The sequence below is a fragment of the Myodes glareolus genome, chromosome 21, assembly GCF_982192425.1.
Source record: "Myodes glareolus chromosome 21, mMyoGla1.1, whole genome shotgun sequence".
NCBI classification, from domain to species: Eukaryota; Metazoa; Chordata; class Mammalia; order Rodentia; family Cricetidae; genus Myodes; species Myodes glareolus.
This window is the reverse complement of record NC_142046.1, coordinates 40,160,406-40,178,905: the sequence shown is the minus strand read 5'-3', so window position 1 is coordinate 40,178,905 and position 18,500 is coordinate 40,160,406. Positions and strand designations below refer to the sequence as shown.

General features: G+C 39.7%; 1 protein-coding gene across 2 annotated transcripts in view; it reads left to right on the top strand.

Annotated features, from left to right (window-relative positions):
- Cytip (cytohesin 1 interacting protein) overlaps positions 1-18,074 on the top strand; it is a 67,772-nt gene extending 49,698 nt beyond the window's left edge. For both annotated transcript variants that reach the window (XM_085681111.2, XM_048425780.3), the window contains 3 exons: positions 706-775; positions 8,284-8,350; positions 12,747-18,074. In XM_085681111.2, the coding sequence (XP_085537237.1) occupies positions 706-775; positions 8,284-8,350; positions 12,747-13,216 (607 nt within the window). In that variant the 3' untranslated portion in view covers positions 13,217-18,074. The remainder of the gene's footprint in view (positions 1-705; positions 776-8,283; positions 8,351-12,746) is intronic.
- The last annotated feature ends 426 nt before the right edge of the window (positions 18,075-18,500 follow it).

Genomic DNA, 18,500 nt, shown 5'->3' with positions numbered 1-18,500 from the left:
TACTTTCAAATGCTTAAGAGTATGATTCAAAGGTGAAATTAGCTATCATACTCAGATGGGAAATTTGTAGTCAAAACAACAATCAAAACAAACCAGCTCCAGAGAGAACAAACCTCCTATTTTTAGAAAAATCTTTGATGTAGGAAGAGAAGAGCACTGTTAAACTGATAATTCTAACATGGCCTTTGTAAACTAAAGGGTCTGAGATAAAATAGCAATACGAGGTTGCAGACAAAATTACCCTGCTTCAACTAGCACATTGAGCCCCCTGTAATGAATGTCCTGAATAACATTTTTGTTGACATCCTATCTGGCTCATAGTAGAAGTCCAGTGAACATTCACCAAATGGCTGAGATTATTCAGTTTGTCCAGGCAAGAATCAATTCTAGTGGAGAGCAACCACCATTAGCAAATAGTGCCTTCTAGAAAATGAGCTAGGGTTTGCAAATTAACAACATCTTTCTCTCTACTTTTTGTCAGACAGTTTTTCATTCCCCTTTCTCTCTCCCAATGTTCTTGGAAAACTTGGCTTAGGTTCATATGCTCAAGTGTCCACACTCATAGTTAAACGCATTGGGAAAGTTGGCATTTATGTTGAATTTCTGGTATAGTCTGTTCTTCACATGTGGTGCTTCACAGGGATGGTACCTCTTTGAAGGCAGAGCTCTGCGATTTACCCCCACCTTTTCTTTCTCTTCAAACAGGATAGAGACTCTTAACGGAACAATGATTCACAGGAGAGCAGAGCTCGAAGCAAAGCTGCAGGCGTTAAAGGTAATTTGATTTAAGAGAGCGCATCCTTTTTCGTCCTTGAATATATGAGGAGTAGAATAATGATCTGTCTGAGGAACTGAGATAGCCCTTGAAGGGGAAATGGCGGGACACATCTAAACTGCTGACTTGTCAAGGGCCACGCAATTACTTTCTCAGGAATAGCTAAGACGGTGAATATGTGTAAATCACCCTCTTCCTTCCCCACTCAGAGTCTAGGAGGCTTAGAGAGCCAGCGGGAAGGCATCTTACCTGAAGAACTATTCACTGATGCACCTGTGACACTCTTGATTTACATTTTGGTTAAGGAGGAAACAAGAGTGGGGGTGTGCGCTGAGTGCTGCACTGTGCTGGCAGGCCCATCACTTTGCTTTCCCAGGGTCCTTTGCCTCCTTTCCTTCTGCACCTTCCTAAAAGTGGACTATCTGCCACCAACCCTGTGGCTGTCCTTGAATTCGCCTCCATTGACGAACACACTATTACCTTGAAAGGAAGGAAAAAGGTCACAAGTGACAGTGCCTAATGCAGGATGCTCAGTGCATGGCTCTTGGAAGGTTTTCAAAATCTCAGTTCTTTTGGGCTGGAGAGATGGCTCAGTGGTTAATAGCACTGCCTGCTCTTCCAAAGGCCCTGAGTTCAATTCCCGGCAACCACATGGTGGCTCACAACCATCTGTAATGAGGTTGGGCACCCTCTTCTGGCCTGCAGACATACACACAGAAAGAATATTGTATATATAATATTAAGTATTTTTTTAAAAAAATCTCAATTCTCTAGGCTGGTGATTGGTGAGTCTTCCAAGTTATGAATTCCAAACTCTGAAAAAGCGAGTCAAAGATGTTCCTGACTTCTCCAATTGATAATCTCATCTTAGTGCCACTCCTGTAGGATAACGGAGCAATCAGCCTATGCAGAGATGGCTTGGCTACAAGCAAGCTACTTATTGTACTTTGTTAAAAACCTGCATTCATTAGTTTTTCGCCTGAAGTACACTCATTAACTATTGATTTCACTATTTATATTTTATCTAGAATCTTTTCCTTCTACCATGATCACTGATTAGCAAGTCTAATTAATATTGGGTTTGACACTCTTGCAGTAGTGTCTATCTCCATGAATTTTAAAATCAATTAAAAAATCATTGATGAATCCTCTCTGCTCAGATATGGAAAGGAATTAAATTTTACTCATACAATACATGAAAACATTTGAAATCTTTGTGGCTTTCATTTTTCAAATTTTGAATATGTTTTTCCATTTTTATTTCATACTTCACATACTCCAGAATAATTACCTTCATGCATTTTCAAATGCATTCTCTAACAAAAAAAGATAACCTTTTGTCTTTTAAGTTTCATATCTTTAGTTCAATTATTTAACTAATTTACTTTTCTTCTCATATAGCATTGGCTAGGATCTTCAGTATACTGTAAATTGTTGTATATTCTTCACTTTAATGAACTGCTTCTAAAATTTTTATTGTGTTTATATGAGAGGTAATAAGAATTTTATACTATCTTTAGGCTTATTAAAATTTCCAAAGTTTAATTTTTTTGTAAACAGCAAATAATCTTGCTGAATATCTTCTTTCAGATGTTCTCAATCTCTTGTTTTAAATAAGGGTAACGAAAAATAGACTAATTATTTTATGTTTTATTACATGAAATAGTACATTTATGTATATAAAATGAAAGTACTTACTTAAAAATATTATTTCATAGTTTTCAGTTATACTCTTTGAACATAATTTTAACAAAATTTCTGGAATTTCAATGTGCATTATTAGCTAGTTTTAACTATCAATGTGCAAGCCTTTCAAAATCTCTGTTCTTTTCTAGAATATAAGTAGGTCCTTAAATTTACTTTGAATGTTTATTTAAGAATCCACTTTCCTCATATTTTCTTTAGGGTATTTTATCAATTAAAGCATACATAATATGAAATTTTATTATGAATATCTTGAGGTGAAAGCATACACTAATGTGTCTCATTGTTGTGCTTGCATTCTTCATTTTACTCTTCCGTGGGTTTTTGTCATTCTCTCATATTACTTTATTAAATAATGACCACTAGATCTTTCCAGAAATGTTCTTATATTTCTCTGCTACTCTTGAAGAACTGGTTTCTAGGTAATTAAAAGTGTCGTAGGCTAATGAGCTTTAAATTTTGTTTTATTAGTTCTTTAAAAACCTTTGATATATTTGTTTATAAAAAAGCTCCTAAATATTAATCAGTTGTCAGTCATCTACATTAAATTTTTTTTAAAAAAAATAAGGCTTTTTTCTTTTGCTTTTTCATATTGAGTTCTTTAATTCATCCAGAAATCATCTTTGCTTGTGCTATAAAGTATGGTATAATTGGACTGTTCCCCATATGCACAAGCAGTTCTCCCAATAAAATTTACTTTATATTCTGCTTTTCTCCTCAAATAAATTGCTGTGAAACTTATATTTTAAAATAATTTTTATGTAAATCCAGATTTACTTAAATATTTTCTATTGTGATATGCTAGTTAATTTGTTTTTTATATCCAACTCAGTGTAGAAAAAGTTTTTCTGTCCCAACAGTCAGTTCTATCCTATCAGCTGGCTCCCCAAATAACTACACAGAGACATATTATTAATTATAAATGCTTGGTCTATAGCTTAGTCTTGTTGCTAGTGAGATCTTATAACTTAAATTAACCCATATTTCTTCTCTATGGCCTACTATGTGGCAGCACTGGTTTTTTTTTTAGCATGGCATGTTTATCCCCTGTCTGACTGATGATCACCCCTTCCCCCTCCCCCCAACTCTGTCCTTCTTCTTCTCAGTATCCTCTCAGTTTGGGTCTCCCACCTACTTCTTACTTCTTTCTGCCTAGCTGTTGCTTAGTCAGCTCTTTTATGAAAAACAAACAAACAAAACAATCAAAGGTACCTTGGCAAAGATATTTCTTCACAGTGTACAACAAGTTTATTCTATAACAACTCAGTTTGCAATCAGTTTTGATAGCTAATTGGGCAGTGTTCTTATTCTGTTGGTCATCTGTCAAATCATCACGTTCCATGAATAAATGCCAGAGGTTTGATTGACATTTCATTTTATATAGATAAGTCAATGGCAAGAACATTAAATATTATAAGATATTTTATATTCTTATTTGTAGGTTATTGTTTTAGATTTCTCTTGCTGTGAAGAGATACCATGATCACAACAACTCTTATAAAGGAAAATACTTAACTGGGGTGACTTACAGTTTTAGGGGTTTAGTTCATTATCATTATGGTGGGACATGGTGGCATGCAGGCAGACATGGTGCTGGGAAAGGAGCTGAGAGTTCTACATCTTAAGCCACAGGCAACGAGAAGTGCTTTGTGTCCACACTGGAATGCTCTGAGTATAGGAACCCTCGAAGTCTGCTCTCACAGTGACATACTTTACCCAACAGGGCCACACTTGCTCTTATAGTGTCAGTTCCTAAAGACTTATATCCATCTGTCTGTCTGTCTGTCTATCACCCCAGTCACAGTTTCCCTTCCCTCCTTTCCTCCCATTTCCACCTTACCCTCATCACCACAGTTGTCTTAGCAATTTTAACATTTTTCTTTGCATCTTTCAAAAAAATCTGATCATCGTTTACATATAGGTCATATAGTCATTTGTTATATCATCTTTGTACGTTATGATTTTATTATGGTCTTTTGTAAAGGTAAATTTTTATGGTTAGATATAGATATACGTCAATCATTTTATGCTGTTGTTAATAATCAAACACTTCAATAGACCATAGATACAGCCTCCCCTAAGTTGTTTGTGTGTTGTTTGTTGTGCTCTATACGGATAGTAGCTGTAAAAAAATGGATCTGGTTCCTTTCCTTCTCTGCTGTGCTGTCTCGGCTAGGTTTGCTTCAGATGAGGGAAATAGTCAGAGGCATTGTTATTTTGTCCTTTAAGGTGATTCTTGCAGCTCTTTCACTTTAGGTATGAGTTCTTTTGATGAATACATTTCAGGTTCAAGAGGCTCCCATCTAAACCCGATTTTTACTGGGTTTTATGATGCTTATGTATTAAATTTTATTCAATACATTTCTATGCATCTGGTAAGAACACCTTTTCAAAGACTTATTAAAAATATCTATCAATATGGTGAGTGGTACTAAGTATTTTTCAAGTGTAAAAGCACCCTTAAGTTTGAACATAAATCCAACATGGTCACCTGGAGATTTGCAATCATTTTATTTTCTTTAGACTTACTTTGCTATTGATGAATTTTGAAAATCACCCTGATTGACCTATATTTTTATTTCTCAGACTGCTTCTTAGGTTTCAGTGTTAAACTTACTAAGTTTATGACGTGAGCTGGGTTGTTCCTCTTTTGTTCTCTGGTAGAATTTTTATAATGCCATCTGCATCATTAGGACTTGGGGTTCTTTCTGGGGGGAACACTTTCAAACCACAGTTTCAATTTCTTTATTAGTAGTAAAACTACTCAGATGTTCTTTTTGGAAAAGCTTTAGTGGGTTCTATTTTGGTCAATAAAGTTTTCTAATATGTGTTTTCTAATAAAGTTTTCAAATATATGGCAGGGCCTGGTACAACATTTTTTCTTAACATGTAAACATCTGCTATAGATGTGATTTTTGTCCTAATTATTCATGCATTCTATTTTCATGCTTTCTTTTGTCCCTCTTAGTAATTTTTTCTAGAGTACTTTCTAATTATATCAGCTCCTTTCCTGCTCTCTCTCTCTCTCTCTCTCTCTCTCTCTTTCTCTCTCTTTCTCTGTGTGTGTGTGTGTGTGTGTGTCTGTGTGCATGTGTGTGCCTATGTGTCTGTCCATCTGTCTTTCTGTCTGTCTGTCTGTCTGTCTGTCTGTCTCTCTCTCTCTCTGTATCTGTGTGAATGTGTGTGCCTATGTGTATGTTTCTCTCTCTCTCTTTGTGTGTGTGTGTGTGTGTGTGTGTGTGTGTATGCTTGTGTGTCTGTGTGTCTTTCTTTCCCTCACTCTCCTGACTACTTTTCTCTCTAACTTAATTAGGTCCAGACTCATACCTCAATTCATAGTGTTTAAAATTGACACTGATCTTCATGTCTGCAAGACATGTGACACTAGCTCTGGCCAAACCATTTTATCAGATGCATTGTCTTTTTTGCTCCTCACAATATCTTGTGGGGTTCTGTTAGAAATGCCTTAGGGTCTTTTGATTTGTCTGCCTTAGTGACATCAGCAGCATCCTTGTTATCTGTTTTCCATATGGAATGTGCTCCTTCTAATTAGCTTTTAAATGTGATTCCTACTTTATTGACAAAATATTCTTTTTTTTATATCTATCTGTTCTTATTTCTCTCAACTGTTTATGCTTATGAGCACTGGTTTTATTTTTCATTTTTTAAAATCAGAATTTATAAATTTTTACTTGGCGTCTCTTTTGAATCCTGCCTGTTTCTTTGTTACTTGGAGAAAATCCATGCCCTTAGTGTTTGGTCAAAAGCATCACCCCAGCTCCCCAACACCCCCTTATATAAAGAGTCTTGAATATTACAGTCAGGGGCCTCATTCAGGTCCCTGGCACCCATCTTTGGAATACTGGGCAGAGAGTTTCATTTTAATCTCCCTCCCCTGGGAGTTGCCTTGGTCCTGACTCCACGTCTGGGAAAGCCTGTCAAGCAGTGACCCCTTCCTAGGGAGGGTCAAGAAAGCCTGTCAAGCGGTGATCCTCTTCCCAGAGAGGATCAGGACCATTCCCATAGGCTACTGAGGCTGCCCCTGGAGAACATACATGCGGTCTTCGGGTTTCATGTAGTCTCCCCTTTTCTCTGTCTCTTCCCCTTGCCATATGTTCCTGGTGCCACCCGGGAGGAATTATTTGCCTTGGCAGAGAGGTTCGTCTAAGAAATATTCCTAACACTGAGTAGCATGCCGTCCTGTAATTGCACATCTGAAGATGCTTTGGAGTTGAGTGTCAGCTTCTTCATTTCCAAGGGACAATTGTACTATTCCCTCCACACTGAGTTTCAAAGCTCCCCTTGCAGGGCCAGGTCTGGCAGCTTGACTGCCTCTCTCAGAAAGTAAACGCACAGTGTGGCTCAGATTATGAGACATTGCTTTGTTCCTGTCTCCTAAGGCACCTCCAGCTGCTAGCAACTTTTGTCAGCCTCTTTTTCTTAGTGCCTAATACTCTGCCAGGGTTCATTTGTCAGGAAGGGAATTTGCCTGAGCTCTGTGTGTTGAATAGACACATTGAAACCACATATTAGCACAGGATCTAAATTCCTAGCTAACTCTTGATGCTTCTGCTTGATGTATCTTGAAGTTCATTTCTGTTTTCCATCCTGCATTTATGTCTCACAGCTAATCTTAAATGATGAGATATGTATCCCTCAAGGCAGAGAAGACCGAGGAATGACCCCTGCTCCGCTTATTCATTTAATGATGTTCTTGAGATTTTCTCTTCCTCTCTTTCTCCCATTTCCTTTCAAATGTACATTAAAAATAATCTTTCTATTTAATCACCATTTGGTCCCTCCAGGTGATGGTGTACAAAGTATTGCTCTTTTCCAACTAGGCCATCTTTCTTGTGGGCAAATGCCCTTGGCAAGTGTGAGCTGTGCCCACATGCTGGCCTTGCTATGGGGACCTAAAATGCCAAAGGCAGGGGTAAAGCAGGGGGCAGGAAACAGAAAGCAGGGTGAGCATGTCACACCTGCCTGTCCATATGGCTGCTTCCCAGTTGGCTTTAACTTCTATTGACTTGGCTGCTCTGTGACTGGACCAGGCCAGGCCTTGCGTGCTGGGTGCTGGTTCTCATGGTCTCCTCATTCTCATGAGGGTAATTCTTTTCATTTACCATAGCAGCCAAGGAAAGAGAGTTGTGAAGTCTGGGTATAAGCTGGGGATGCAGTTCAGTTGGTAGAATGTTTGCTTAACAAGCATCATGCCTTGGGATTGCTCCTTAGAACACCATAAATGGTATGGTGGAGCATGTACTTAGGGATTGAAAGCAGAAGAATCCAAAGTCCAATATCATCTTCAACTGCATAGTAAGATTAAGACTCAAGGTTAACCTGGGCTCCATGAGATGATATCTCAAAATGGACAATAAAGTTAGAATGCTTAAGTGTGTTCTAGATAGATGTCTAATAAGAGAATTATTTCAGAGCCCAAACTCTGATTGACGGTGGTATTTACTAAGTGTTTACTAATCTGTAGTTGTTGGTATAAACTTTTACAACTGCAACTTCTCCATCCCTAAGACTCTGTGCTTTATATTCCACGTTATCTGTATAATTCATGTGGAAAAGCAATCTGATTCTATATTTTAGAAATAAAGGTACATGAACTTCATTGGTTTCCTTGTTCCTGCAGAGAATACTTGTTGACCTCTGAGCAATCAGAATTTCTAATATCCTATGTAATTCAGCAGAAGTCTTTAAAGAAAGGGAGTAGCTGGCCATGCTGTATGTCTCCATTGCCTTGCCTCCTTGGTATTTCCTAAGACTTAGAACGTTTCCCCCTGTCTTTCTTACAGCAAACCTTGAAGAAAAAGTGGGTGGAGCTCAGGTCTCTGCACTTACAGGAACAGCGCCTGCTGCATGGTAAGCTCAATTTCCTGTCAGGAAACCACATTCTCATCACACCCTCTCTGTATTTCTGCCTCCAAATATTTTAAGATGATAGCTATTACAGTAAAAGTCTAGTTAGCACAGATGAAGGACTCTAGTCTGTGTTTTGCCGGGATGAACACTGGCGTGACCCATATGTTTGGAGGATGGGGAGTCAAGCTACACTCCTCCACACACAGTGCATATGCATGTGAAAACATGTAGGACATAGGAATACACAAACTTGCCATAGGTGACCAATAATTCCAGAAGAGCTGCAGATAACATTGCCTGGTATTCTGGCTGAGGCTATTCAAAACTGGCAGAGCTACATCTTTCATAGATAGAATACCAACTGTTTTTCAAATTATATGGGTTACATTTATACGGAGACTCTCAGGACCAAGTCAGACATATAAGACTATTAGGCTGGTAATAGGCACTTTGCTATCTGTGCATGTTGAAGCAAGGAGTTGAGTCTAGTCAGCTGGTTTGCTCTTTGCTGTGTTACTTGAGGAAGCAAACTTCTTTTTTGGGAGATCAGTTGGGACAGTGTCCTGCATTGCCTGGGGATCATGATGCAGCCCCAGCTACCATCCTTAAGCTTCAGTCTCGCAAACACTGAAATCCCAGGCATGCACCACTATAGCTGGTAGGAAGGAAGTCTCTGCACAAGTAATGTCCTGAAGTCACCAGCTGTATGGCTGGAATGTAGGCCAACTCTTCTTTAATAACACTCTGCCCTAACCTCTATTTAGCTCCTGGAATATTTGTTCAAATTGTAATACTTTGCAGAAAAAGCTGCCATCTAAAAATTGCTTAAAACCGAGTCATAAAACCAGACAAGCAAACTATATCTGATGATGGATATCATGTGATATGCTATGATGTGGATATTACACGACATTTAAGTCTAAATAAACTAACTCCTCACTTTTCTTTCCTTCTTTCTTTCTCTCTCTCTCTCTCTTTCATTCATTCTTTCTTTCTTCCTTCCTTTTCTTTCTTTCTTTCTTCCTTTCTTTTTTGTTAGTAAAAGCTCTTAAAATATCTTCCTTCTAGCTCTTGGAAGTTTATAATAGGCTCCTATTAGCTGTAGCTACCCCACCACTTAAAGCACACTGAAGTTCCCACCCTTATGTAGTTGTGACTAGTGACCATGGATCAGGGTTTCCAGTGACCTCTCCCCTCTCTATCCCTCTGCCCAGCCTCTGGTAACCACCACTGTGCTCTCAACAGCTACTATACCAGCAAACATTTTCAGATAGTGTATGGAACTGAGATCATTTTATACTTCTGTTTTTTGTATTTGGACTCCTCCATTTAACATAACAATCTCCATGGCCATACTATAACAAATAATGAAATTTCTCACTTTTTTTGATGAGTAAATGGTATTCCACTCTGCATGGACTGTATTTTCTCCTTCCATTTGTCAGTCAACAGTGTAGAGCCCATCTCTTGGCTTCTGTGAATAGTAATAAAATGTGCGTGCCAGTGCAGGTTTGTTGATACACTGATTATGTTTCCTATGGATATACATATATGTGCCAGTAGCATTACTGGGTTATATGATAGGGGTGTGTGTGATTGTGTGTGTGTGTGTGTGTGCGTGTGTGTGTGTGACCTACATACTATTTTACATAGTAGATTAACTGTGGGAGGGTTGTTTTATTTTTCACATCTTCACCATTAATTTTGATCTTGTATCTTTTTGGTATAAACATTCTTATAGGGGTAGAGGCAAATCATTGTGGTTTTATTTGTGTTTACCAGTTAATTAATGATGCCAAACATTTTTCATATATCTGTTGGCCAATTTCAAGTCTTCTTTTGACAAATATCTATCGAATATATTCTACTTTGTCTCTTACAGTCTTTTATTTATTGTTTGATTGGCTTTTGGAGCTCCTTATAAACCCGTAGCCATCATTTAGTCATTGATAGCAGGATAGAGATTTGATTTGCATTTCAAAGTAGACAAATTTGAAGCTTGTATGAGCTCCTTCCTTTTTATAAATTACTTATTTAAACTACGTGTGTGTGTTGTGCTCCCACACAGGCTTCGTGCCACAGTGTGTATATGTGAAGATCAGGGGACAACTTGCAAGAGTCAGTTCTCCTATATGGGTCCCCTTGATTGACCTCGGGTCATTAGGTTGGCCATTCCCCGCTGAGTCATCTCACTGGCCTACTTTTTCTTTTTATGAATTTCAGTTCATTTTTGTTGCTGTTTTGCTATGTTGAAAGCTTTTTGTCTCGCCTTTTTTGATGCTAGCTAACATTCCAGGAATGTACCAACACACCCAGCTCTGTTGTACTACATTTTGAGGAATCAAAAGGTTGTGGGTTTCTTGTTTGTTTGTTTGTTTGTTTGTTTGAAAGAGAGAGTGACAAAGTCCTCCTTGAAGCCTTGTTGTTCAACTTCCTGGCTTTTCTAGACATGGAATATTGCAGAAGCCTTTGCCTGCTGATGGTTCCCAAGCAGCCCTGTGTATACAGTTTCCACATGTACAGGAATTCATAAATAGATCTAATATTAGAGACAATATTATTGCTTTTTTGAGGGTGTTCATGCATCTTCTCTCTCTAGAACTAGAGGAAGCACCCAGAACATGAGGGTTTGTAAAGCAGTTGCTCTTTCATCCAGATATAGCAGCTCATTGTAAGATGAGACCAAGCAAGTTGTAGTAGAAGAAAGGAAAATACCATGCAAGTGGGCTGCAGTTGACCTCATAGATTAAAGGGAATCAGAACAGTATCTCTTTGGGCTGCCAAGCAAAGACACAGGAGAACTAAATAAAGATGACTAACACGGGACAGCCTGGGGAGTACCTGACATCTCTCGTTCTCAGTGATGCTTTTCTCAGCACACTAGCTAACCGAGTGATGAGAAGTTGGTGGGGCAGGACAGCCTGTGGCACACTTGACATCTCACGCTCTCAGTTATGCTTCTCTGAGCACACGAGCTGACCAAGTGATGAGAATCTGGTGGGGTAGGACAGGGTGTGACTCATCATTCAGTTTGGGGAACCCGTTTGTGGGTTATGAAGCATTGATGGAAACACCCAGCCTAGCAGATAGAACTCGGTTTTTGGAGGCACAAGCTTGAAGGGCAGAGATGCTTTCTAAGCTCAGCACCATTCTAGGACTCCCATTCATTCCAGGAGGAAATTTGGAATATTGAGAGTGAACAGTGTGATTGACTTCATAAGCCTTTTATCTGCTTTGCAACTGTTCTTCCATATGCCTTTGTAGTAGGAAGGGCCGCTTGTTGGTTCCCAGCTGCTCATCCCAAAAATAATCACACAGAAACTGTATTATTTAAATCACTGTTTGGCCCATTAGCTCTAGCTTCTTATCGGCTGACACTTATATCTTAATTTAACCCATTTTTATTAATCTGTGTATCACCACGTGGCTGGGGCTTACTGGCTGAAGTTTTGGCTTCTGTCTCCAGCAGAGCTACGTGGCTTCTCTCTGACTCTGCCCTTCTTTTTCTCAGCATTCGGTTTAGTTTTCCCTGCCTAACTCTGTTCCCCTATAGCTCTGCCATAGGCCCAAAGCAGTTTCTTTATTAACCAGTGACATTCACAGCATTCAGAGGGGAAATCCCACATCACACCTTAAATGGCTTGATAACAAGCTTATGATTCTTTTTAAAGACGGCTAATGGAAGTCAGAGAAGCATTTCTCTGAGCATTTATTTTGACCTCACTTCTGTGAGTATCTTCATAAAAGTTTCCAGGGTTACCCAGTTTCAGAAATTAACACTTGGAGGTTCACAGGGTCATGTTGTCATAGTGTCGATTGGGTGGAACTGATTTCACAGCAAGTGTGCTTGCTCGTTGCCACTAAGGTAAATCAGCTTACAGAAATAGAAGCTTTACTTGGCTTAGAGTTTGGAGGTTTCAGTCCATAAGGCTTGGGCACATCATGGCCTATCATGACAGAAGCACTCAGTAGAATAAAAAAAGCTCTATTGGCAATTGGAACGTGAGAAAACAAAAATCGGACCAGGACACAGAAGTTATAATCAAGACCATGTCTCCAGTGACCTAAACCCTCTCAGGAGGCTGCATCTTTTAATGTTTTCATCATCTCCCGATACCATCACTACATGAATCTCTTGGAGTATATTCTACATCCAAGCTATGGGCCTGAAATATCTTGCTTTAATTTATTCTAGGTTCTAATGTCCATGACCCTTTCCTTAGGAGCTAGGCCATGGATGCTAGTTTGGAAAACCCTTCTAATCGTATTTCTGCAATTGAAAACTCAGGCCAAGGTGTTTGTCCTTCCTCTCTTGCTTTCTTCGAAATTGGGTGTGCTTTCTTGGGGGAACTGGTGGTCTTATCCATCCTACAATAGACTCTTCTCTGTATTGTAGGAGATGCGGCTAACTCCCAGAACTTGGGAAACATGGACCTGGATGAGTTGTCCCTGTTTGGAAACCTGCTGGGGCCAGGCCCAGTTCTCCTGGACCAGAACCGACTGCCCAGTGAGAGCAGCAGCTGCAAGAGCCGCCTGAGCTCCCTGACCATGGACAGCGAGGATGGCTACCGGACAAGTGTGTCTGAGGACTCTAGCCGGGGCGCCTTCAGTCGGCAGACCAGCACGGATGACGAGTGCTTTCTCTCTAAGGACGGAGATGATATTCTGAGGAATGCGTCTTCCAGGAGAAACCGAAGCATCAGTATCACCAGCAGTGGCTCCTTATCCCCATTGTGGGAAGGCAATTACTCAAGCATGTTTGGGACTCTGCCCCGGAAAAGCAGACGGGGAAGTGTCCGGAAGCAAATTTTGAAATTCATTCCTGGCCTTCATCGTGCAGTGGAAGAGGAAGAGAGTCGTTTCTGATGGGCGTGGCAGAGACCCTTTGAATCCGCTGGGTTCACAATTCTCTCACCACTTGCTAAGATGAGTTCCCCCGGCTTGGTGGGGCGGTGCAGCCTGACTGTGAAGTTCACATTCCAGTTCACAGCAGCATTGACCTTTATGTTCTTACATTGTTATTTTTGGGTCTTATATCATTTTTTTTTCATCCAGTACAGCTCAAGTTCTAAGCGGACATCAGGGGGAAAAAAAGCGATAGATTAGATAATATTATAAATAATATGCCTGTTCATTCTAATGCTGGCCACAAAAGTACAAAAGTATTTATTTTACTGACTATGCTTGTAAACAGCAGAGAACTCTTTGGAGTCAAGTGTGAACACGGAGTGACAGGATATAATGATTGGGTTGCCTTCCATAGGTTAATTTGGTAGACGACAAAACTTCTTGTTTGCTTAATTTCCTCAGTAGCCTCTGGGGGCAGCCTTCACAAGAGAGAATTTAAATTTTTTCAAACTATTAAATGATCATAAGTAAAAAAATATGACAGCGAGGAAGGAGGTTAGCGTTGGAGGCAAAGAGCTGAGCTCCCTAAGAAGCATGGAATGGGGTGCTGAGGTGGGCGCCTGGGACCATTACCCTGCTTTTTTTGGGGGGGGGTAATGATGTCTAAATAAGATGAATGAAATTTTTTTTTGGACATTTCAATTTTTTTTCTACCTAAACAGGGATGCCAAATCTAGAAATCTCAGAATCCTGTAGCTCTGTAATTATATTTGACTGTAAATGTCTAAACTTCTAAAAAGGAGGGTGGGAAAAGAACTTGTCTTTCCTGTTCCTCCTCAGCATAAATTCCACATAGGTACTGCCTCAGTCCTTGCTTCCCCAATAGCTATGCCTGTATTGTATCCTCACATTTCCATCATTTTCTATTTTATTTCAACATCCATTAAAGTCTATGTTCTGTTGATACAGTTGTTCATTACCTATATGCCAAAGTAAACAGTCCGAACCATGTGCTAAACACACGTTTATTATAAGCCCTGTGTGTGAGTGTTTTCAATAGAACTGCTACATTTAAATGACTCTCAAGTTGATCAAGAGAAAGTACTTTTGAGAAAAAGATGAGATAGGGAAGTTTATAGCATAATAAGTAATAAATTAATAAAAGATATCTAGGTGGGATATTTTGTCTATAAATTCTTTGAACTAAGGCATACCCGCTAGAGGATCTATGTGGCATATTTCTCGGTCATACCAGCAGTTCTGCCTCCCAAGTATGGAGTATCAGGTAGTCTAAAAAACACCTTGTATGTGATCCTGGAACAAGTGGAGACAAGATACAAAAAATAAATCAGGGGTGTAGAGACTCTGGTCTATTGGCTTATCAGCATCCTGACTGAAGCTGGAAAACATTTCTCCTTGGATCCAGCCAGTGCTCTTGGCATCTTTGGATTTCCTACACCTTTGCTGGTTCTGGTGTAGTTATGTCAAAACATCTGGGTCTTTCTTACCCTGGATGTGTATGATATAAGGATTTACAGAGTCAGAAACTCAACTCTCACCAAAAATCGACAGTCGTTCTTGAGCTGGCTCACATGAAGCTTAAAGACTTGGACAAGTGTAGAAGTAAGCAAAGAGAATAAAGTCTTATTGAGGGAAGCTGGGGAAAATGGGAAATTAAAGGAGAAACTCTTAAAAGTGAGAGGGGGTGGAAAAAAGCCCCTTTTCAAGAGGGGAAAAGCCATGGAAATGTCTTGTGTAGAACTTTTTATTTTTATTTGCAGAATTTGCAGCAGAAACTTGACAAGCACTGAGATAATTTCTATTGAGATTGGTCAGCTTTTTAGGTCATCATGGGCTGAGCTAATGGAGGGATAACGCTGTACATGTCCTTCTGCCCAACCCTAAAATGATCAAGCCCTGCTTGTTTGCTGCCCCCTCCATCAGGGTAATAGAAGCCCAGTTTTGTTCATCTCTGACTTCTATTTGTTAGCTACTGGACTTGATCTCTGTCTGCTAGCCAACAGTTCTCTAGTAGTTGATATTGTAGGTGTGTGGTCTGTTTGTTCTCACACTCCTATGACCAGCTTGCATTTCTGTCATGGCTGAGGGCTAACTCAATCACAGCTACCAGGGTGTGGTTGCAGTTGTCCTTTTTCTGCTCCTGTTTTAGCTCTTTGGTTATGGGGTTGTCTCCTTTCTGAACTAGATGGAAGATTCTTGTTAGAATATATCCTTACCGGCAATTTAGTCTCTCACGGCTGAATTAGAAGCAAGACTATACAAAAGGGCAACTGTGCCTTGTGTGGGCTCCGCTAATGATGCAACTTGCCTGGGATTGACCTGATTTGGGAACAGGAAATGAAGAAATGACTGACACATTTAGAGGAAAACTGGGTGGAGTAGGCCATAAGCTATGATGGAGATGCACCAGTATCCAGGAAGTTCGGCATATTTCTTATCCAGCTGAATAAGGAGGTGAGTTTATAACATATAGCCAAAGAAGGTCACAGGTTATCTAACCCTGGTAAGATGTCTCTACAGGGCAGCAGTCTAGGGCTTGAGCTCTGACTGGAATGTTCATACATAGTCAACATCTGTTTTCAGACCAGGGGCAGGCCTTGACATTCCCGTGAGTCTGAGACACTGGGGTCGTTTGATATGACTGTGCTAATATCAACAATATACAATCAATCTAGATTTATCTACTCCCCAGGACACTGGCCATCTGGATCAGCAGTACTGACATTGCAACCTAGAACCTGTCCTTTTCTCTTATCTAGTTGTCATGGTTTACCCATACTCAACGGCAAGTTCTCTTCTTCATCTTCCTTGGCACTTTTGACTTAATTGTTTTAACTCCAACCTTCAATTTAACCCCAGTATCTCCCTGATCTTCACCTTTGTGATCACCAAGGAATCTTCTCCATGAGCCCCTTTCTCTTACTACCCGTCGTGAGATGGTTCCTGCCTCAGCCCCATTCAGGTCTCATGATAATACTTTTAATTCATCTGCCATAAGATATTAAGATATAAATTATAGACACAGCACTGAAAAATCATATTTGTCTCTGGCAAGTAAGAAACAAAACACAGAGGGTGATCCTTTCCTTAGCTTTCATTAGCAAGTTCCCAGCTATAGGCACCTATCAACTATAGTACCTACATTCTTAGCACTATTACACTGTTTCCTTGAGGGCTGGTAAACCAGTTACCATCCAACTAGTATAGCATTTTTCTCATCTTCTAGGATTATCATTAAGCCGATATTATAAAGATCAGTTTATATGAACACAATACCTTAATTTTACTTCATGAAGTATGGGGACGAGGCATATATTTATATGGGTCAAGATGACTTTACATCACCCCTAAGTGAGAGCTCATGTCAGAGCTACTTCAGACCTCGGAGAGTAGGTCATAGGTCATCTGCGTCTCTTGCGACTTCAATGCAGATGTGCAACCCTCTGTTAGTAAATGTCAAAGTGGGGACAGGGAAGGGGCAGGGCAAGTATTAAGTTCATCCGTACTGAGATGAATTAGCATCAAGAGGTAGATCTGTGCTCTTGGGCTTTGTGGGGAGGAAGCAAAGTTGGCTAACTAAGGCACAGGAAGGGAGGCTGCTGCTATTCAAAAGCAGTTTCGTAGAAATGGGGGGTGAGTTTCGGTCTACATCTGGCCTGAGGAGGACGTTAGAAGAAACTTCTGTGGCACTGTGACTCATTTGTATGTAATTTATGTGGGAAACAATTTAAAATTATTTTAATCTTTTTTTTAACTCCAAAGTTGTCAAGTATGTAATTTGGTGCATCACATTGTCAATTTGTCACGAAAATACTGTTTTCTAGAATGGTGTCTGATAAAGCAATTCTGAGTCAAGCAAATTCTGAACTGCATAATCATGTAGCTAAAAGAATATTGTATCAGGCAAGTAGGAAGTTGCTTTTTAAAAAGATTTTGTTATTTATGTGCATGAGTGTTGTACCTTCACCCATGTAGGTGTCTGTGGGGATCAAAAGGCATCAGATTTCCTTGGAACTAGAGTTGTGGGTGGTTGTTAGTCTCCTTGTAGGTGTGGGGAATTGAAGCTGGACCTTTGCAAGACCAGCCAGTGTTTTTAACTACTGACTGAGCAATCTCTCCAGTCCCAGAAAATGAAATTTTTTGAAATAATGAACTTTAACTCAAAACACTCCACTTTTAATACTTCTATAGCTTAGGTGCAAGACATAAATGGTAACAGAAATATCAGTTTGAGCCAAAGAAACTAAACTTGGATGCAATTTCTATGCACTCATCATGAAGCAGGTTTATGCATGTAAGTAAAGAAGAGTAACTAATATATAACTAGACTGAACCCGTTAGGTCATAAGTACTGTTGCTTGTTGTCTACTTGCATACAGAATTATGGACTACAAACTGAAAGTATTTATTTTTAGAAATAAAGAATGCTGTTCTTGGATACGAGCATTTTTCTTCTTCCTCCTCTTCCTTTACTATTAGAAGTGAAAAGTGTGTTTTAAAGGAAGATTTCAAAATATCTGAGTGACCACTTGAGATTTTAAGATGCCATTTGTAGTCCTCTGGATGAATTGGCCCTATAGGCTATTTTGTTTCAATGCTTGGTCCCCAGTAGGTGGAACTGTTCAGGAAGGATTAGGGAATGTGGTCTTGTTGAGGAGATGTGTCATGGGGAGTGAGATTTTAGGTTTCCAAAGATTCCATCTTATCCTGGTGTCTCTCTGTCTCATGGTTTTATCTCAAGATGTGAGTTCTTAGCTACTGCTCCATAGCCAGGCCAATCTGTCTGCTGCTTTGTTGGTCATAGACACTAACTCTTTGAAATCATAAGCCCCCAAATAAATGCTTTCTCTCATAAGTTACCTTGTCCATGGTGTTTTATCACAGCAATAGAAAAGTAACCAAGACAATAACACAAGGCACACAGTGCTAGGTGTATAGATTGGGGGAAAGCTGTTTCCTAGTGTGTACAAGGCTTTGTGCTCAATACCATTACTACAAATAACCAAATCAAACCAAATATTACCTAATTTTTTTGAGAGTTTAGAGCCATTAATTTTCTATCATGACTCAAAAACTTATTACACTTGTAAAGGCCCATGTTTGGATCTGCTTGGCGTCGCAGAGACCTACTTTAGTGAAGAGGCTGCCCAGGTTTGACTGAGAATTCACTCGCAAGCTCTTGGTTATTGTCAGAGTGTTGTCCTTCTGGCTATATGATTCCAGTCATCCTATTTCTTTAAAGCCATCAGTGGAAAGGAAGGGAGAGGTCATGAGCAAGGCA